Source organism: Struthio camelus, chromosome 2 (assembly GCF_040807025.1).
Source record: "Struthio camelus isolate bStrCam1 chromosome 2, bStrCam1.hap1, whole genome shotgun sequence".
NCBI classification, from domain to species: Eukaryota; Metazoa; Chordata; class Aves; order Struthioniformes; family Struthionidae; genus Struthio; species Struthio camelus.
Window position 1 is genome coordinate 21,065,391 of NC_090943.1, and position 21,773 is coordinate 21,087,163.

The following is a 21,773-nucleotide window of genomic DNA, read 5'->3' on the forward strand; positions in this document are numbered from 1 at the left end:
CTAGCTATATTTTAACTCTGATGTTTACACCTCTGAACTACCCACATAGCTACCAGTCTGTGCGTTTGAGAGAAAGTGGAATGTATCAGCAGCTGACAAAACAAAAGGATAACTCGATCTGGATAGGGTTAAAGTTTAATACAAAATGCTACTGAATATCTGAAATTTCTATTCAGAGGGGTAGGTAATGTATTTGACTTACCAGATTCATGTCCAGAGTGTCTCTGTGGAGTACTATAGAAACATAACAGGACTGGAAAAGTCTCGTGGAGGAGGGAATATCTATGCCTGTGAGGTGTGAAGAAGAAGCAAGAGATGACTGGGGAAAGGACTGTAAAAGGATCTCATCTTTGTTTTTTTCAGATTTGCTCTGTGCTATATAGAATATAATTTACACTTGGAAAGTTAATGTGTATGACACTCTGCTAAGAGGGAGTGGAACATTTGAGGTGGCCTAGCTTGTTTCGAATTTGTAATGTGGTATGCCCAGTCAATGGTGCTCTCATAGCCTGAATGATAAAAGTATTGCAGGAAGCTAAAACAGGTTTGCATATTCATTAGACTGTATTTGTCAGACTTCAGGACTGCAAGTAGAGGAAGAAGAAGTTGAAAAAAACAAACTGCCAGTGCAAAGTGAAACTGAAAATATAGTGCTTGAGGAGAAAAGAGAATTCCAAAAGGACCATCTTACAAAACAGAAAGATCTTACAAAGCAAGAGCTGACCAACAAGGTAATGTTCTAATTATTACAAGGTAATATATTTAAGTATATATTTTATATAAATCTACTGACCTTCAGTAAAAGTCTTTGGATCTGCCAGAACTACTGCTTCTTGAGCCTTTTAGTTGCTATAGTAATGATACTAGTAGACATTTCTGTAGTGGCTTCATCCCAGAACCTTACAGAATTTCTCATAACATTTCTCTGAGAGAATTACTATTACCTCCACTTCCCAGAAAAAAGAGTGAAGATTCAAGATCGCACAGCATGTGTCTAAGCTATATGGCATAACTTCTCCGTGGGCACCCTCATGAGTATCTTCATCCAATCACACAGACTGGAAACGTGCCACAGCTCCTTTCTAGTCTTTGTGCCTTGGTTTTCCCAGCTCTTACGCTAGATGTGGAACTAATTTGAATCAGGACATCCACACAAAACCAAAGATCAGTAAGCACTCCTGGGTCCCAAGGATAGGTATGATCATGAAAATCAAGATTAGAGCTGAGAGTCAGGAATCCAGTTCTTTATTCTAATCACTTGACTATATACTCTCTACAAATGACCATCTTTGCCATGGGGAACTTAAAACAATAGACCTAGGTCTTGAGTCCTCTTCCATTCAAGGCAATGATAATTTTGCCATTGTTAGCAGTAAGATGATATTTAGACAAATATATGTAGACAATTTATTGTATTATTGTATTATATTGTCACTGAAAAGTTGCCTAACTGTAATAATCCTTATGCGCAAAGGAAATATTAATCTAACTTCAAATTACTGGCAGAGGCTACAGAGTCTTTCAGCTTTTTAACAAAATTCTGGAAATATCTAACAGCCCAAAATAGGAAACCTTGTTCCAAGAATCAGAGAAGAGCATTGCATATGAGCAAAACTTTGTGTTTGTTTTCATCTCGTTGGCAAAGAAAATAAATATTGTTTTATTGAAATTCAGATAACATATGTAGCACCTGAGCAGAAAGCTGCTAAAAGAACCCTAACTGCTGAAAACGATAAACTGAAGCAATATAAAGGTCAACAAAGGCAAACCACAGAAAGGTAGTGGCCAAAATTCTTAAGATGTGCTTTGAAGACATTTAAGAAGCCTCTACATAGTTTTAACTTATTTTTTGCACTTTTTTTTCAGTCTTAGAGAAACAGCTGAGCAAAGTAATATAATATGGAAAAAGAAATTCCAGATTCTGCAAAAGAGGTTTAGTATTATAACACCATTAGTTGTATTTATAAAATACCCTAGATCTATAGTTTTTGCAAATTATATTCATGAAAATTAAGAGAGTCACATACATTATTCAGTTACCTAGTCATTAGCATTTGATGATGTAATATCTAGGTTAATAAAATTAGAAATGAAGGATATTACATTGAATGTTATAGCGTTAACCTGTTTGTAATAATAATAAACGCTTCAGACAGGTAATTTTGTATGATTATGTAAATAATACTCAGTGTTCTTAAAAACAAAACTTGTGTGCATTCTGTTAGATTACATTTTTCTTTAAAGAGCCTTTATGGTAGTCTTGAATGAAATTTTAAGCTACTAATACTCTTCTTTTTCTCTCTCTCTCTATTTATCTCTCTCTGTTTTCATTCCTACTGTTTTTCTTTCTCAGATATCTTTCTCATCTCCCCTATTTCATACTTCACTATTTTCTGTCACTAACCTTTCTCTATCCCAGAATCACAGTATTTTCTTCTGTTTTGCATTCCATTCCTGTTGTCCTCTATACACCTCTTCTGCTCAGCCAGTTTTCTCCTCTGCTCTATCCATCCTCTCTAAAATCTTTAACTTCCTGCTCTGTATTCTGAAACATTTTGACTGAAAAAGCCAAACCCACAAACTCCCTCCAATCATCAAAAATGTAATGAAATTCTAGCAAATTAACACTATGGTAACCCGTGGAGCTCTGCTTGTATTCCTAGAGACCTTTTGAGCATTTTAGTGCTTCTAGGTAACACAGATCAAGCGCAACTGTTTGTGTCATAGCTCTCAGGCTTGCCATGGACTTGTGACTGAAATTGGAAGCCTTGGAAAACCTATGAATTTCCTTGGTCTAAAGCTGGTCCCACTGTAGAGCCTGCCCACTGAAAAAACCTTATGGTGTTTCAAAAAAAGTAACACTTGAACAGCTGGGTATATAGGACTACATCTATATTGACAAATTTTAATGGTGTAGAAACCCACATTTGTTCTGGGGTCTTGGTTCCTGATTAACCACCGTACATCTTTATTGCTTCACTCATGTTTGCTTTTGGAGTAAAGCAACCAATTCCTTCAAGACAAAACCCCAGAGCAGTTCTGGTACTGGTTTGTTCCCTGTAAGCAGATGAGATAGCACTAGGTTTGGCTCACGCTGCACAAGGTGACCACCTGCTGCTACCTCAACACACCTTGAATTTTCAAGCATGCCCACATACTGTCAGGCCACATCTCAGAGAACGCAACACGTATGTTTGGCATCATGTTTTAGAAACACTAGTCTCATAAGCCATTACACAGCCCTGTGGTTTTTTAGGTAGAAAACTACAGCTTAAAAATATCTTAAATTCACAAATTTGCCCCACGGGACTCATCCTGGCCCGGTACTATGCAGCGTGAATGTAGCCAGTCCACTCTGGAGGGCAGTAGTAGTGATCAGAGTGGACAAAAAGTTGTGTGGCATCTCTTATGACTATGATTTTTCTCTCCAAAGCATTATATTTTGGTAGTGCATCTCTAATGCTGGTGACCATCCAGAATCTTTACTGTCTGAAGAAACAAGAGAGATTTACTAACACTGAACTCCACAGCACATGGAGTGGAAAACCTCAGTAACCTCAGTGCTAACCAGGGTTGTCAGAGCTTCCAGAGTCCGTGCTGCGGACCTGGGAAGTGAAGTCTGAAAGCTTTAGGATAAGCTTCTGGAAGCTGTAGGGTTTATAGCCATGGATAGTTTGCATGTAGATATTGCCTAGAACGGCAAAATATGAGAGCCCTAGCAGCGGCTGAATTACTTCAAGATGTGCTCAGTAAGATCTTTGCAACTATTGTAGGGAAGAGTCAGACAAACTTTAATTACAGTCAGAATTTATGGAGTCCTAGAGGAATGTAATTAAACTTGTAAGCATCTTGTTTCCTTCTTTCCAAAATATCTTTTTCAGAATATCACATTTATTTCAAATCCAACCTGACTTCTAAAGAACAAAATTTCCCACCAACTAAACATTCTACTGTTTTTCAGCTAGTTCTTTTCCTATAGTTTTTTATCTCCACAACATCTCTCAGAAGTGTGGAAATACAGTAATTCCTGGCCTAGAGATGATTAGCTATAGTGAAGGTATATCTATTACACAGCAAACTCTCTGTATTGTACTTCATGCTTGTGCAATTTTATACAATATCCCTAAAATCAGGGGAAAGTTTCTTGTTAAATTCAGTATTCATTGAAACAGTCCCCTGCTTATCCTCGCATCTGAAAATGGTGAGAATATATTATGAGAACAATCTAATGACAGTGTTATCAGTGTTCTTAGTAATAATGCAAGTCCTCTGTTGTGATTCAAGTCTCGTAGAAAAATAAACTTATACCATTGTTATCTACTCAAATCTATCTTAATGAGTATTCAGTGAGCTACCTGAATACTGTTAGCTGCCAGAGGGTTTTTTAACGGAGTCCATTAAAATTGCTTGCTTAAAAAAGAGCTGAATTTGTCACTTTATAGATAACTAGTCCTTGTAACATCATAAAAATAGATTCATTTCGATAAAGATCCAGTTAATGGTGAGATAAATAGAATATAGCAACATTATAATTTTGACTTCATTTTTTTCTGATAGTTTATTAAAGACCACATAGAATATTTTTTCATGACAGTGTGACTACTTGCACAGCATATTTACTTGAATTTAGCCTGTGTACTAATGATATAAATTATGATTTTATTATGCTCATATTTTATTTTTTTACTATAAAATATGTGAGCCCTCTGGTGGCCAAAATAACTTCTATGTATTTTATGAATATCATCAAAGACCGTGTGGCCTAGAGGATAAAGTACCTGAAAAATATTTAGAAAATATTGAATTTAAATATATTTAGTTAGTATTGCTAATGTAAATTATCTTTCATTTTTATACCATTTAAATCTGTTCTTAGCAATTTTCCTCTACTTTTCTAAAGAAGTTTTTCTTTTCTTCTTTTTTTGAATTTACTATTTGTAGCTAAAATGCTTATGAAGTTCTTGTTTTGTAACCAGACACAAACAGGGCACAGAACCCCAAACGTTCTAACAACTTTTCCATTCTGATAAACTGCCCTGAAAGATGCTACTTAATGTAAAACATTTATTTTTAGTGTTACAGGCATTTTTACATTAAAAACCTTATATAGATCACTAATATGTGTCATATAGGATCAGATATGACTATTAGAAAGAGCTATCTTTTATTCATTACTGAACTGGAGCTGAACTCTGTGTAGTGATTTTGAGGCAAGAGAGACTGTATTTCACAGCCAGTCACCACTGCTTCCTGAGAAATACGGGAGAAAATAATCCAAACTGTCCAAAAAATATATTCATATTTAGGAAAAATTCTTATCACCTGATAGAATTATTGTCATCTTTTCTGAGGTTTTACTCTTCCCTTAATTAAAAACGTCAGTTTCTGTAGTATAATACTTTTCTTTGTAAAGAAAGCGGAAAAATTTCACAGCTGTTCAAATTACCTCATAAGCTGGACCTTGAAAAATTAGGTAGAAATTTTCACTGATTAAATAAAGTGTCAAAACTCTATAGTTAAAGTTATAGTAAATTTACAGATAGGAAAAGGACTATATTGTAAATTGGGAGTGTGTGTTCTACTCCTCATAGATTCTTCCGCTGGATCTGTTACTTTACTCCTACATTTAATGTAATATATTTAATGTGATATATTAATGATAGTCTAATGTATATTTGTCCCATGGACTGCTGAACCCTTACTGGCTATTTGTTCTAATTCTGCTAATCATTAGTGTTTGGTTTAGTTTTTCCTTGAGGCCTCAGGGAGATACAAAAAATAAATTTGTTTTAAGTGAATATTTTAAAATATCTACTGGAGAGTACTGGTTCTAATTATTTAAGCTCCTTCTGGATCATGGTGTTTGTAATACTAGTATAAATTTATTTATTTATTTATGACATAGCTATACATATGCTAAAGAAATGTAAGCTAGCAGATCTGCAAAACATCCTACTTATTTTCTTGCTTTTACTTTGGTCTTTTATTTTTGCTTTCCACTATTTTCATTTCTATTTATTGAAATTTTTTCAGTAGTAGGAAATGAGATTAAAACTGGAGCTTATTTGTCAAGTGTCAAGTTAAGCTATATTGACTTTTTCCTAAAAAATGTAACTTGTACAGTCCTAGTTAAAAGATGTACCGCATTCCCATTGGTGTTCATTGTTGAAAAGAATTTTATCATTGCATCTTTAATATAAAATATTAAAGTACTCTTTACACAGAGTCATTGCAGACTGAACAGAATTAAAGATTTCTAATACCGGATACCTAGAGAAATCATATACACAGGAAATACTCAGCAGTTTATAGAAAGTATGTCAGCAAAGAGCCAAAGATTAGCACATTAAATGAGCAGAGAAAAAAGTTAAACTTTACATTCATTGCTGGTGAAATTGGGTAAGTTGCTCCTTTTCAAATTTGACTGAATACAATTTTTAACTGGGCACAGAAACTGATAGTAATTCATAGATTGTTCAGTTTCTTTAAATGAGAGGCGTTCAGCTGCAGTATTTTTGACCACTCAAAATTTAGAAAATAGAGAGTGAACTTAAGACTGTACAAGACACTAACAGTTTTCTGACTTAAATGTTATTTTAAATACAAGCATCTCATGTTGAAAGTGCTCTGAATTTGAATTCAACTGCGTAATGATCGTAGAAGGTATGTTGAGGCTACCCAGAACTAATATGCTCCACCTATATTATATTTATAACTCTGGAGTGAGTAGCAATCAAATGGCTGCTTCATTAGATTGCTACTTTGATGATATTTTGGAAATTTAGTATGATTTTCACAGAATCACAGAATCGTTTAGGTTGGAAGGGAACTCTGGAGATCGTCTAGTCCAACCTCCCTGCTCAAGCATGTATTTTAAATATATATATTGTCATTCTTAAGAATGACAACAGACTAATACAGATGAATTTAATGTGAAAATCCTTTCTTTCCAGCCTGCATGCCATTAAGGATGAGATGTTTCTTAGACAAACCCTGCAACGTCGGTTGCTAGTGTTTAAAGGTACATCCCTCTGTGAGACCGTAAGTAAAGACAAGGCAACCAGTTTATTGTGTTTAATGCTTTGTTTTTATTGAAAGTCATTCTGACCTTTCTGATAAAACAAAACATTGAAGCAGCTCATACCATAAAGTCAAACAAACTTGATATTGAAAAATATGAAATGGCAAATGCGGCGAAGATAGAGTGTCAAATTTGGATATGCTCAGCTGCATGCAGTACAATCTTGTACACATAATTTTGTGTGCAGATAACACACAAAGTGTGCCTTTGCAGGAATACAGACAGCATTAGGTAAACATAATACCACTTTGCAATATATGAGTGAATCGTAATGGTAACTCTTTCTGTGAGTTAGTCTGTGAATCCAGCTGATAGAAGGTAGATGGATCAGAAACTGTAAGGCTTGGCATCTTTCTTACTCTGCAGGCTACTCAAGTTGTAAGTCATAAGCCAGCAGGGAGAGCAGCCCCTAGCAAGCCGTCTCTCCTTCTCCTATATCAGTGGGTAGAATGGTGGAGAGTGAAATGTTGGTCCTCCTTTCTTCTAGGGAAGTTAGATAGGGGAAAATATATTCAAATTTTGATACTGAGCTAGCAAAGATTGCTTTCTTCCTGGAGCAGTGGAGGAAGCTGAATAGTAATGTAGTCCTTCAGGTTTTAATTCAAACTCTTCTCTAAATTTCAGAAGAGTCTTAGTTCATTCCTTTTTTGGATGGACCTGGGTTAGCACAACCTCATACTGTCTCCTACTCAGTTGAGGTTGTATTTTTAGAACTTAGGCATACAACACACTGTGCTTGGAGGAATTTAAGAAAATAATTTTGGCAAAACAGAAATAGAAGGTGTAAATGTTTAAAATTAATTTATTGCCTGGCAATAATGTCTTAAACAGCAAAATCACTTTTATTTGCTTCATATAGAGCTGTATGCGTTTGTCCCCTTTTGTGCTGTTCTGACAATGTAGTGAGAACGTCGGTGAAAATGAACAAGGCTCAAGCTATGGTCAAGTCAAACTGAAAACATTTTGAGTTTATTATCACTGACATAATGACAGTTCAAACACAGTGTTGCGTTAACATAGTGCTCTCCATTGATTTTTTCCTTGAGTAAGATCATGTATCAAATTTGGGTGTGAATGTGTTCAACTCTCCATGTAAAAGACACACAGTTCAGGTATCGTCAAGCTAAAACATACCCCCCTAATTTAAGGATGGTTATGCAATGGTGCCAATTCCACATTGAGTTAGTCAACAAAATACTGCATCCTTTTTTAAGATCTTTTGTTAATATTGCTTACTTATTTATCAGTTTATGTCTTAAGCTACACTTTCTTGAAATTTGTTTAGCATGTAATTCATGTGTTACTTACAGATGTGTTTTCCTGTTTGTACTGAAAATGAAACACAAAATGTGCAAGGATTCAGAGGTGGCTTATATTTACCTTTAACTTTGGTATGTAACTAATTTTTTTCTTAATAGAAATGCTTTAATGTATTCTGTACATAAGAAAGTAATAGCACTTTTGACAATTTTGTGATGCAAAGGATAAGACGTTTATATATCCAGCAATCAACATTTGTCATTTGCACAATGGAAGATTGTTTCAGTGTGAGAGTTTATCAATGTCTGATAATCACTTGTTGCAGGCTTATGGATTTCCAGTTTCTCTACAATACGAATTATTGTTATTTAGATGTATTTTGTATAACTTTATTTTTCAAAATATTTAAAATATTCACATTTTCTGAATTTTTATGTACAAATCATATTATAGTGATTGTGATCAGATGCATATAATAACAGATATTTGTGTAAAGCATGCCAGACTGAGTTTAAAAAAAAAAGAAATAAAAGAAAAAAAGAAAATAAATCAGCCTTTCTGGTTGCAATTATAATCACCTGTGTATGAACTGAAATAGCATTATCTCAGTGGGTAACAAGACCACTGTAAGCCTGATTCATCTACTACCAAAATAAGTGGGAAGACCAAAAAGATGTATATGAGGCATGAATGGCATTTTAGAGGTATGAATAACACTTGTTACCTAACCAGTAACAGTGAAACTTGTCTTGCTAACTTTTAAGGGTAATACCTAAATCGTAATGGGAAAATTGTCTGATTACTTCAGAGATAGTTCTAATACGTGCTCACAAATATAATCCTCATGAGAAATATATGTCACTCAGTTGGAATTATTGATTGAAGTTTTGATATTTAACATGGGATCATAAATAGCCTATGTGGTACAAATATTTATGGTAGAAAATGACAGGGATGCGAAGGCCAAGATAGCATGAAATATTCAGAAAAAAATTGCTATACTTAATTATAAGGATAGTAAGGAATAAAATATTGTTCAGATTGCTATAAATAATTACAGAAAAGGTACCAAGGTTACAAAAATAATCTGAGCTTTCATTTAACAAACAATTCAGATAAAGAACAATTCGTAGAGACAGGCACTCTGAACTGTCTCAATTCAACTCTCTTAACAAGTCTGTAACAGTAATTGCAAAAGATAAACCGACTTTCAGATGTTTCTCTCAGAAAAGGACATGAAAATATCTTAGCCTTATTCTTATAAAATGTGAAATGATTTAAAAAGAATATTAGACTTTTCATAAAAGTACAAAATGCTCAAAATTACGAATAATAGTAGTCTACACAGTATAGTAGTGTGTCAGGATTTTTAACAACAGTCAAATTCAATGTATCTGTAACTGTATGACCTTCATTATAGAATAAATTATTGAGCTGACTGAAGCTAATTTCTTAAAAAAGATTATAAAAATGTGCCCTATTGATGTCATAACAAATTGCCAGTAAGATTTATTTACAGAAATATATGTGTATACATACACACAAATATTCAATTCTTCCTATGTTATCATGCTAAAAAGACATGTATGGAACTATTCTAGTTCTCAAAGCCCAGTGGAAATACTTATGCTTATTTTAATAAAAATTGAGTGACACCCTAAAATGGTCTCTCAAGAACTAAGGCCATACTAGGTTTGGTTTATATGGTAGTTGCTGAAATATCTTTCCGTGTTTTTTGCAAGAACTCACTGCTAAGCTAAGTGTCTAAACTGGTTATATAATGTCTCATTTCCTTATTTTATAGGATTTTAGTGTTTCTTTGTTGGAAGAACAGTTTTAATTTATTTCTTTTTCTTATATTTCAAATAAACTGAACTGTAACTTGGCTTTCTAGTTATTTAGTTAGCCAATAGGTTATGATCAGTCTTAATAGGAAAATATTTCTCCTCTAGCCTCCAATACAATCCCAGTTTACTGATCAGCAGAAAGAAGGTGAAGCTAATTTTCTTAGACTTATAAATGCAACAAAAAGGGAAGATGGTAAGTGTGAATTTTGTGATGCATAGTAACATACTCTGCAATTTAAGTAGTGGTGGTTGTTCTCAGACACTTGATCCCTGAGGCAATCTTATTCCTGGAAACATAGCTGCTCTGTGATTGCTAAATAATAGCATAAAGGGCAGCCATGAAGAAAGAGGTGTTATATTGTATTTCACAGTACTTTGCCTCTTCTGAGTAACCATCTCCTTTTTCCCTATGCAGAAGGCTAAAAAAGTGATGGACTTAAAGAGAATAGATATGGTTAAATTTAAAAGAAGTTGGATCTATTATATTTGGTGGCACTCTTGCTGGGGGTGACTCTTTTATAAGACCTAGAATTCAGGTGGAGGGGTTTCTTTGGGGGGAAAAAATGAATTATCCTATTTCCAAGTCTTAAAATATGGTTTTCTCAGAGAGATACAATTCTATTATTCAGGGTACAGAATTAGAACTCTTGGAAGGAGCTTCTAAGAGAACGCTTTATTATGACTACATAGTTAGGGTTGTTTGGGATGCCTGTGTTTTTGTTGTGACCCTTCCAGTTGAATGTGAGGTGGTGTGCATCCTCAGTATGTAGATAAAAGTCTAATTGCTTCAATGACTGGTGGTTTTGTGCCAAAAAAACCCAACAACACTAGTTTCCTTTACTCTACAAAGACTGTCTAACAGATGCATAACCCTTTCAGGTACCTACCAAGCGGGAGCTTGTCCAGCTAGGCACTGTTTGGAGCATTTATTTCTTTATTTATTGGTAATAGACAATGTTTCTGGGAATTTCTGCCAAGTTTTGTGTCATCCGAAACAGACTGCCCATATCGTAGGAGTCTCCTCATGAACCAAACATAAAACACAGTAGATAAAACTATGTAAATGTTCATGAAGATGTACTTATTATATTCAACAGTTGATGCTAAGTGCAAATAAGCAGTAACAAAGTTAAGTAAGATTTAATTAAAGAGACTTGAAAACAGGGATATAAACAACTCATTTCACTTGAAAGGACCAAGATTAAAAACAAAGCTGTGCAATATTAGTTTTTTAGACCATCTGATTATTGTTAAAGGAGGAAGTCCGCCAGTAATTCAGTTTGATCGTTTCAACACAAGGAGCGCACAGTCTTCTAGCAGTCTTGCCTCACCTGAGGTCCTTATCTCACTGAACTACACAAATGGATCCCAGCAAGTGCAGCTGATTTAAAGGTTTCTTTTGAAGCAAGTTCTGGCTGCTATGTTTCATGGTTAGAAAATGACTCAGACAGAGGAGTCTGTCTCTAAGAAGAAACACCTCTTCTTATGGAGCACAATTGTTCATGTTTATCGGAGATTTGCAGGCTGTTTTTTCTTTCCCTCCTTTTCTCACATAAAAATTATGACTGTCTGTCTGCCTGTACAAAAGGATTCTCAACTATCTTCTTTTCTTATCTCCTTTTCTCAATCTCTGGCAGGTACAGCAAACTGCTACTCTTTTGAGACTGATTTGGAGAGCTGCTTGGTTAGCTGTTACCTTCTTTCTGCCACCATTATTACAATAATTTCTGTCTAAGTTTTTCACAGATGATGAATAGAAGAAGACCAGGCGTAATGGATTTCATGATTCTTGGACTGTCAAAATGTAGTCTCTGAATCCATCCCATGCCCAGGAGCCAGATGTTATTTTAGCAGTCTTTGCATTCTCTTGCTTTTCAAAGTCTCTGGGTAAGACAGAGGCCAAGGGGTTTACTAAAATAAAACACTAATGCAAATGCATTTCAGTATGATCAAGAGCTCATGGGAAATCTTCTCCCTTCTCTTATAACAAGCCAGAGGCATGCTTCAGTTTTCTTAATAATATATACTTGCTTTAATTCTTCAAACCTCTCACTCTTCCTGAATATTGACTGAATGAAAAACACAATGTAGTTTTTTAAGATACTGAAAGACGATAACGTAAAGTGTGACTGTTTAAGTAGAAAGCAACTGCACATTTAACAATAAGGTGATCAATTTTGCGGGTGGTTTGAAGGAATTGTTGCTACCTTCAGCAGGACAACATGGAATAAGACAGAAAAGGATGTGATTTATAATGTTACTATCCCTGAAATGCTTCTGCAATTAATTCCTTCCTTAGAAGGCCAGCCTTTCTGCTCATTCTGTTCTGATGATGTTCAATGTTTATACTATTTGAAGCTATTTGTAGGTACTGTGTAAATGCTCTAAGGTATTTTAGACCTCAGATGTGCCAAGGTCCAAAATTAGACGTCCAAGTTCCTTTTCGAGCCTGTTTGGAACAAAAAGTGACTAACTGGGGTCGAGGGTAAACTGATCCCACCATTCACAGACCCCACCTCAGAAGCTGTAGTAGTCCAGAGCATAAACTGTAAATATACTTTGCCCTGACTTCTTAATTTTTGGAAGCAAGCTATTTTTAATTACACAGTGATGGGAAATGTTCCTGTAATATGAATTATTTCATTGGAAAATGCTTCTAATGCCTGAGAAACTTAGAATTTTCTACATGCCACCCCAGGGACTGGTTTTCTTTGATGCTGCACTGTGTTTTGTTTTCAGCAGTTTCAGAAGGAAAAAAAAAAAAGGCATCAATTAGTGAAAGACAAATATTCATTGCAAGGTCAATTATACTGAAAGAAAGGGAAATATGCTCTGGGCTAGAGATGGTGATAGTAAACAGTGCTGTTGATTAATTTCCTAAAAACTGTCTTCTGATGCTTTAAAATGTCCAAGTGAATTATTAGAAGGTATTCAGCCTGTTTGGCGATATGGATTGTCTGTTTTTATACACAGTCCTCTCTTGTCATGGCTGCTGCTACTAGGAAGAAAAAGCAATGGCAAGACAAAAGATACTGAAAAATGAACAACCTTTTTAAGTGAGCCTCACTTCCTTCCAATTTGAGCATTGACCTGCCTAGCTTTAATGGCAACATACATTCACAAAATGCTTTACCTTTCCTCTTTCGTAAGAGTATTGCCACAAGATTGCCTCTCAATCTCCTGAAGATTTTTCCAAGGAAAAACAAAAGGAATATTCTGAGTTTATAATAATGGGGAGCCAAGGAAGAGGAAAGGGCTTCCATGCATTCCCAGTCTTGACTTTGTGGGTGTGTGTATATCTACAGCATGACTGTATGGAGAGATAGTGCATCTTAAAGAACAACAGCAATAAGTAAGTACCAGTCATAAAAGAGAGGCTATTGAAATAAGCTTTTAAAAATATCCAACACAGTAGACAGTCTTTCCAAAGCTTTGCAAGCATTTGATCTTCCAATAATAGAATGATTTTGCTTAATTTGCTTCAGATCATCCGATCCAATCGGATACTCAGAGAGAAAATCTAGTAAGTTTCAAACTGAAAATAGTATGTTTGAGCTTTTCAACAAAGTATACTTAGGAAGGAGGAACACTGCTGCTCCAACAACACAGCTACACAGCTACATCCAAGTTCAACAAAGAAATGTCTATATAGTCTGAATATAAATCACTTTTCCATTATCATTAAGTCAAGATTTGAACAAGCTAAAATTTCTTTTCGAAATACTGCAGCTCTCGTAACTACTGCAAACATTAAAGACATTTCAGGTGTATGACTCCTATTCAAACCACCCTTGATTGATTTTATTGCAAGCTGTCAACTTATGGAAAGACTGTTGACATCAGTTCATAGATGTTTGTTTTCACTTAGCAAAATGAATGTGAATTTATTTTCTAAAAATGTAACATATATTCTAAACATTATTATCTCTAAACATTATTTTAATAACACAGGCAAATAGTATGGAAGTGAGAGGAGTTTCTGTGCTCCATGTCAAAGCACAGGTGATATCATCATTTAGTTGTACCTGTGGGTAAATCTAGTGAATTACATATACTGCAGTAGAATTTATTTCAGTAAAATCTCAGGTGAGTTCATGGTTTGGAACCTTTTGAGTATCATTAATTGTTGTTAAAACAGGAAAACAAAGTCATGCCTTAATACGTCATTTTTCTATGAACCAGTTTGCATACTTTTAATGAGATAAATAATTACCAGATAGGCAAAGATGTGAATAAACAAGTTTTTAGGATCTTAAGGCAACCTAAAACAAGTAAATTTTAGGAAGTGAACTGTTTTCTTTGTCTATTATTGAAGTGTTTGAATTTGGGGTTCTAATGCTGCATCATTTCCCCTCATTATCTGCACCCATATAGGAGTTCAATAATACAATAGAATTTTAGTACAACTGATTATCACTTTATTAGCTTTAAGGTAGATTCTCATTTCCATACAAAAATAATTTTTATTTAGAATATAAGATGTTCAATGTTCAACCTTTTTGAAGGTAAAAGAGAAAATAATCGTCTTCTAGTCTAACCTATTACAAAGTGAAATATTTTATAAAAGTTCAGTAGAAGTATTGCACCTGTTTATCCTAGATACATTCCAGCTCATGCAGCTGCCTTCTGCCTACTTCCTTTTCTTTTTTAAATATAAATTTCTCAGTTCTTCTTCACAGGTTTTGTAAAGTAGTTACAAGTTGTAAGTGCAGTGCTGCTGCAACACACCTGACAATAAGGTTCTACTCCAGGGGAGACTTTTTAAGGCTTCAGGGAAGTGATTATTCTCTATTGTACATGAAGATAAAATGCTCCATACACCTCAGTGGAGAGTGAATGACAATAACATGCAGGATAGTAACAGTGGAATTCAGGAGAATTGCATCAGATGTTAGCTGTAGAGCATCAGACATAGACAGACACAGGGATTGTCCTAAGGTTACGTTACCTTGCTTCTCTCTAAAAATGAGCATATACATCAGGGAAGATGTCAGGTCTACCCTACTGCTGAGAAAAGAAACGAGAACTTGTTGATTCCACTTCTGTCTAAAACTGAACTGCTTCTTTAATGTGTGTGTTGGTGTTCAGGCAATGTGGAAGTAGTGAGAGAGTGCAAATGCCCAGTGTGTTTCTGTGACTCATTAGTAAGTATGGTTTATGGGTGTGTTTCCCCTGCGAATGGTTAGTTCTAGCACTTATTAATAAGTACCAGCTCTCTAAGGGAAGGAGGAGACCTGTGAATGTGGGAGCCGGGCGGCCGCCGTGCCGGGCTCCCGGGCCGCGTTCAGCACCATGGACACGCCACGCCGGGGCCGCCCGCTCCGCTCCGCGCGGGAGCTCCGCGCCCGGCCGCCCGGCCGCGCTTCTGCCCGGCCTCGCGTACCCCGAGACCCACGGCCCAGTTTCCTTTTTCTTCAGTCTGGCAGAGGTAGTCTCTGGGCTCGGTTTGGCTTCCCTTGCTAGCGGCACCCTTTCGCTCTCTAAAATACACAGCAAATGGAGAGTGGTCTGATTTGTATTGGCATAATTGTGGCTGAAGGGAGAATGACTTTTGGGAAGATTAGGTGAATTCTTGATAATGGAAGATCTTTAAATGATTTTAGCTATGTTTATGTTTCAAACGTGCGTGCTAAACAGGTGTGTGTTTTAGACATATCAGGTTTGTCTACATGTTCTTTCTAAACCTTTAGCTCATTTGTTGCTTCTTGACATGTGACTGAGTATGGCCATGAATGACTGGGCCATTTACAAACAGTGCAAGTGCAGAAATCATATACCTCTTGAATAATTCCCCACCACAGACCTGCTAGTATACACAGGAACGTTCTGGAAATATTTTTTCTTTGTATTGGTTTTAAAGATGATCTAAAATAATGTTTGCAGAGATCAAAAACAGTATTATTCAAACTAATGTTCGACTTTTAAAAATTGGACAACTTTCATCCAGCTGTGCCCTTCAGCTTGTTCACGTCTAAGTGCCCTCTCCTGGGGACTGGGTTGGAGCTGAGGGTTTTCTCTGGTTTTCACTTCAGTCTCTCTTTAATGTGCAAACACAGACAGAGGAATACTGGGAAAGCAAAACTTTCAACATTAACTATATATATATATCTATATATATAGATAGATATGTATAAAATGACTTCAGTACAAAAGAGAAGGAAATAAACGAGTCTAGAGACCTAGAGGGCCTGATTCAGTCCTTCTCAAAAACTGAAGGAATCTGTCTAGGGCTTAGAATACCTCAGAATTTTTTAATAAATTGAAAAAGTGCCAATGAGTTCAGCCGTCCTTTCTGAGGATAATCCATAAAAGTAGCCTTAAAGTCATAAAGTCCAGGTCCACCACACTGTAGGTGGACTGATAACGTTCACTGTGGTTATGTATAGAAAACTCAAAATATTTATAAACTATATTTAAACTAATATAAATAAATCTGCAATTAAGAAATGAGGATGCATAGCTGTCAAACTTTGGGAATGGCAGAAGGAAATGTAAAACACTGGAAGGTGAAATTTGGCAACAATATTTACTCTCTTTCTTGTTTAAAGATGATAAAACTGAACACCTAAAGACATCTATGCTTTCCATTGTATAGCATCCACTGCTGTTGATTTATATGTACTCAGGGAGATTTTTCTCACAGTCCGGTATTTGGATCTATTGACTTTGTAATCTATGGACAGACTCTTAATGAGCAGAAAAGACAAGAATCTCGGAGATAAAAACTTGGAATAACAGTGAGCCTTTACAGCTTGTCAGTAAGAGAAAGCTCAAACATAAATATCTGATTTACAGAAGTAACACAACTTATTTTGATAGATTACGTTGTTTCTGTTTCAAATTACTCTGTCAATCGAGGAAGAAAAGGTTAAGAGGTCATATTTTAAAAAATGCTTGAAAGGACTCTTTCAAGGGATTTTTCATGAATTCCAAATCCATATTTAATTAATTATTTGTGATGGTGCGTAAGTTCTACTTTTCATATCATCTTGTTAAATTCAGTTTTTAAAAAATCCCCCTAAACATGTAACAGGATGAAACCCACCACACACTGAGTGAAGTAGAAGCTTGCCACACAGTTCCTGTCAAGGGGACTTCTTTACCTACTCTTTTTAAGCTTTTTTTTTTTTTCCTGTTTAGCAAGGCTTTGTTTGTTGCTGTTGGTTTGTTTTACTTGAGAGTGGAGAACGCATAAGATGACAAGGGCTTTTAAAGCAGGTGGGAGTTCAAACTTGGGCTTCATATTTATTGGCAACTTTAAAAGTAATAATTACTGAACAAGAGCTGAGGAAGTTACAAGGATCTTAGGCATACAGTTTGAGGCAAAAATGTTGAGGCAAAAATCCCCTTGGCTGTAGTGGTGCTTAACTTGGCTCTTGAATATCAACATAATCCCTTAGAGAAGTCTGTAGACCGAAGATCTGTAGACCTTTCGCTTCGTGCCACAGTGGCTACCTGTGCTCGCCCCGGGGAGATCGCGGCGGTCCGTGCCGTGAGGCCAGGACAAGCCTCCCGGCCGGCTCCGCGCAGGGCAGCTGCGCCGCTGCAAGCGCAAGGTGTCCAGCACCCGTAGGAAGCCCCGAACAGCAGCTCCTCAGGAAACGCTGGCGAGCATCACCGTTTATTGGCTTTTCTCCTCTCGCTTCCTCCTGCCGTCGCCCTGGGCTGAGCTGCGCTGTGCCGCACCCGGGGGTCCCCGGCCCGATGGCGTCCGGGCTGCGCGGCCAGGCTCGGCAGCCGGCGCTAAACGGCGGGGCCGGGCCCCTGCCGCCGTTTCGGCCCTCGCCCTCGAGCCTGGGGGTTCCCCAGCAGCGCCAGTTCCTCTGAGGCCCGCGCAAGGGACACCAGGGTCTGCCCACGACCGGGGGAGGCCAGCCGAAGAGCCGGGGACAGTCCGGCCCGGGCCCGCGCGGCGCTGCTTTGCCTCCCCGCGCAGCGTGCCGCCCCTGCGCCGAGTTCCCCAGCGCGGTGCCGCCGAGAGCCGGGCCGGGCAGCCGCGGGGCGAGGCGCAAAGCCCGCGGCCCAGCCCCGCCCTCGGCCCCTCTGTCCCGCGCGCACTTGGCTCCGATCTTTCAGTGGTGGGAGCGAGGAGCTAACGCGGCAGCGGGCACTCCGAGCCCCGGGCGCAGGTCCTCGGGGCTCCGCGCGGCGCGGACCTTCACGTCCCGTCCTCCGGCGCCGCCGGGGCCGCGCTGCGGGCGAGGGCCGCTCGCGTCTCCCCCAGGGGCGCACGGGCCCGGCCAGCGCCACGGCCGAGCCCACGCGGGGCCGGGGCGGAAGACGGGCTGTTTCTGAGAGCTCATGGCTAACGCAGACACACCGACCGACCTTTGGCTGGTTCTGCTCGGAAAGGGCCATGTTGAAAACGGATTTGTTTATTCACCAAACAGTCTCGCCTGCCTCTTCTAGGATAAACCATGGGAATGTGGAAGCAGGGCAGCACTGGCGGTATCGCGCGGGGACACGATGGCGATAACTTTATCAGTGGTATGTGATACAAGGGGGCAGCAGACCGCAGCGTCCTCTCCTCCTGTGGGACGACAAACACTTTAGATAAGCTGTTTGCTTGGTTTTGAAGAGTTCTGGAGCGCTGTTAGCACGTGCACTTGTTTTACTGCCTTTAATGTCTCTGCTTTTCCAACGTGTTCAATTCACCGGGAGCCAAGAACAAGAATAAATTACGAAACCACGTTTAATGTTAGTGACTCTTTAAATGGAATTTTTCATTCAAACTTTGTCATTAAAATAGAAAGGCCTTTTGGTTGTGACCATACAAGCATAATAAATTGTATATGTTTGTGATACTGAATGAATCTTGCCCATATGCTGCACTGCAAGGCTACATGAATGAAGCATTTACCAAATCAGGCCCACCACATTAAACAGAAAAACAATCTTTATTCATGGTAACTTATCAGTTTCAATTAATCAACCTTAACAATAGAAATTCTGATGTGTTCAAGCAACTTGAAAGCAATAGGTCATCTCCAGGGCAGCCATGTTGTGTCTTTGTGCCTATGGTTTCAAACAAAGCAACATCTCCAATAAATGTACATCTACACATGCATATGTGTGCCTAGATATGTATAAACATCTAGGCACACCGAGGGCTGTAGTACACATGTAGGTCTGTATGTAGAGTGTTTATCTTTTTGTCATACAAAAAGTAATTGTTTTCTAGTATTTTTGAGCTCTGTAAGTTTAAACAAAAGAAAAGAAATTTCCATTGGATGACCATCCTTTCAGTTTCTCTGCTGCTATGTGAATAGCATTGTGCAAACCATTCCAATGGTATTGAAAAGGGGTAACCATTGGTTTGATTTGGTTACACGGTTTCGTAAAGCGCTCCCTCCCACTGCCTTAGGGTCTGTGAAAGGTCTGTGACCTGTTTAGAACTGCCAAGTGAAATGTCATGTCGCCCCTCCCAAATGGGAGTATCTGCATTCATTTGATCAGTATAAAAAATGATTGGGGATGGCGAGATCAGGGCTTTTGAATTGCAATTTATAGCAGTTTACAAAAATGCACATTGTTGGAAAAGAAAACATGGAAGTGTTTCTTTCTAAATTGCATTACCTGTGAAATGTCATTAGTCTTTTTAGGATATCGCATCCTATTTTTTATGATATCAGAGAGAGACTTAAACGAAGAAGTGCAGTATTTGCTTGAGATATGGATACATACTGTGCCACCTATTGCTGTGTAATTAGTTTGGTTATCAAGTGTTTGAGGAAAGGTTTCCTGACCCTTTTCCAGCCTCCGCTTATCTCTTGTCTTCACTTCATGGTATAGTAAATTTCATTAAATCATGAAATTTCATGAAATTTTAGTGAAATGACACAACGCTCCTGCTTTCCAGGAGTATAGTTTGTTCATGGCCAGGACTCAGCATCCTCCTACCTCCTGCTGAGTGCTTTGACCGCTGCCTTCTTGTCCAGAGATGGATTCACTTGAGCGCTTAGTTTGTTACTCTTGCAACCGTCTTCGCCGCCGTGCACCTTAAGAAACGAAACACGAGGGCATGCTCATCCTTATGTTCATATACCCGCCCTTGAATTTGTCATCTCTCACATGCCATCTACTCTCGGGAGACTGCGCCCTGTCTCCGCCAAGCAGCGAGCCCCGCCGCTGAGGGAGCCGTCGGGGGGCGCCGGTTTGCATCGGGGCGCGGGGCTGTGCGAGCACCGGGGCCGGACCCGGCCGTCGGGGGGTCGCGGTGGCCGCTGGTCTGTGCTGCGCGGAGCGGAGCGGCTGGGGCGCACCGGGCAGAGCCGGCGTGTGCTGGACGGGGCTGGCGGGCTCCGGCGCCGCGGCTGGGAACTGTCCCCTTCCGGCGGGACACATCTGTGCCCGGGCCGGTGCGTCCCTCTGTCGCTCCCCGGCAGTGTCGACTCTGCCCCCCGCCAGTCGGAGGCGGACCCGTGCCCGGGGCTAAGCGCCGAGCCCGGAGAGGGGAGCGGGGAGCGGGCTCCGCCAAGGCCGGCGGCCCGCGGTGCCAGGGCGAGGAGAGGGAAGAGAAATGCCGGCCTGTTTGTCCCTTAGCGGGAGGAGAAGAGCGGGGATACCCGCACTGGGAGAACGAAACGCAAGTGGGGCCAGAAGGGATGAAGGCGGAGGAGGAGCTGCCTGGGCCTCGGCAAGTGCATTTACAAGCGCATCTGGTGTGCTGGGGCCGTTGCGGCCGGGCTGGCCGTGCCGAGCGGGGGAGCACATGAATGGCGAAGGCGAGGGCTCAGGTTCGGGTTTGCCCTGAACAGCGGGCGCTGAAGTCTCTGTTTTGCGCTGTTTTATGGGCTCGGACCAGGTCCCGGGGCAGGCTGGGGCAGGCAGGGCCGCCAGGGCCGGGCAGCCTCGTGTCACAGCTACCCTGCATCTTCTCTTCCAGTTTCTGGGTTTGAAGACGAAGTCGACGGGTCCCCTGCTCTGCCTTCATCTCTGCCACCCCTCATCTAGCAGGAGGCGCCGCGTCTTCCGCCGGCAGAGAGAGACAGCGGGTCGTGGCGAAAATAAGAGCCGTGGAGGGTCCTGGCCGTCGGGGGCCCTCGATGGGACGAGGCGCTGCCGCCAGGCCCGCCACTGGGAGCCGCGGGGGAGCTCTCGGCAGCCTCGTCCCTCGGGCCCGTCCGCTCCGGGACTCGCCCCCGCGGCCTAGACGGCGCCTTTAGGAGCACAATGTTGCCTCGAATAAAGATGTGACCTCGATAGCCCGAGCCTCCAGCCTCTCTGAGCGCTCCCTGAGCGTCACCGCCCGGACACCCAGCCGGCTGCGGTGATTTAGTGCAGGTCCTCGCAGGCCCCGGCGGCTGCGGGGGCAGCGTGTGTGTGTGTGTGTCCCTTTGGGCTGATCCGGACCTGGAACCAGGCCGCGGCTAGGGGAATTGAAGTGTTGTCCCTGACGCCGGGCAGAGGTTGGACGCTACCTCCACAACCGTGTTTACTGGGTCCGGCAGAGATGCTTTTTGTAGCTGTCACCCAAGGCTGAAACGTTTAAACGGGGCAGATAAATTATTAGAGGAGTAAAAGTCTTAAACGGCTTAATTGGGAAAAGCAGTCCTGGTTCCAACCAATGTCCGTACAATTGCACA

General features: G+C 39.8%; 1 protein-coding gene across 2 annotated transcripts in view; it reads left to right on the forward strand.

Moving 5' to 3' along the window:
* C2H10orf67 (chromosome 2 C10orf67 homolog) overlaps positions 1-21,392 on the forward strand; it is a 67,066-nt gene extending 45,674 nt beyond the window's left edge. Inside the window, exons 11-17 of one of the 2 annotated variants that reach the window (XM_068934565.1) lie at positions 576-731; positions 1,675-1,778; positions 1,867-1,932; positions 6,954-7,041; positions 8,392-8,472; positions 10,294-10,381; positions 11,826-18,122. In XM_068934565.1, the coding sequence (XP_068790666.1) occupies positions 576-731; positions 1,675-1,778; positions 1,867-1,932; positions 6,954-7,041; positions 8,392-8,472; positions 10,294-10,381; positions 11,826-11,923 (681 nt within the window). In that variant the 3' untranslated portion in view covers positions 11,924-18,122. Of the gene's footprint in view, positions 1-575; positions 732-1,674; positions 1,779-1,866; positions 1,933-6,953; positions 7,042-8,391; positions 8,473-10,293; positions 10,382-11,825; positions 18,123-21,073 lie in introns of those variants that run through there. The other variant, XM_068934566.1, reaches the window with a different exon arrangement.
* Positions 21,393-21,773: the final 381 nt, after the last annotated feature.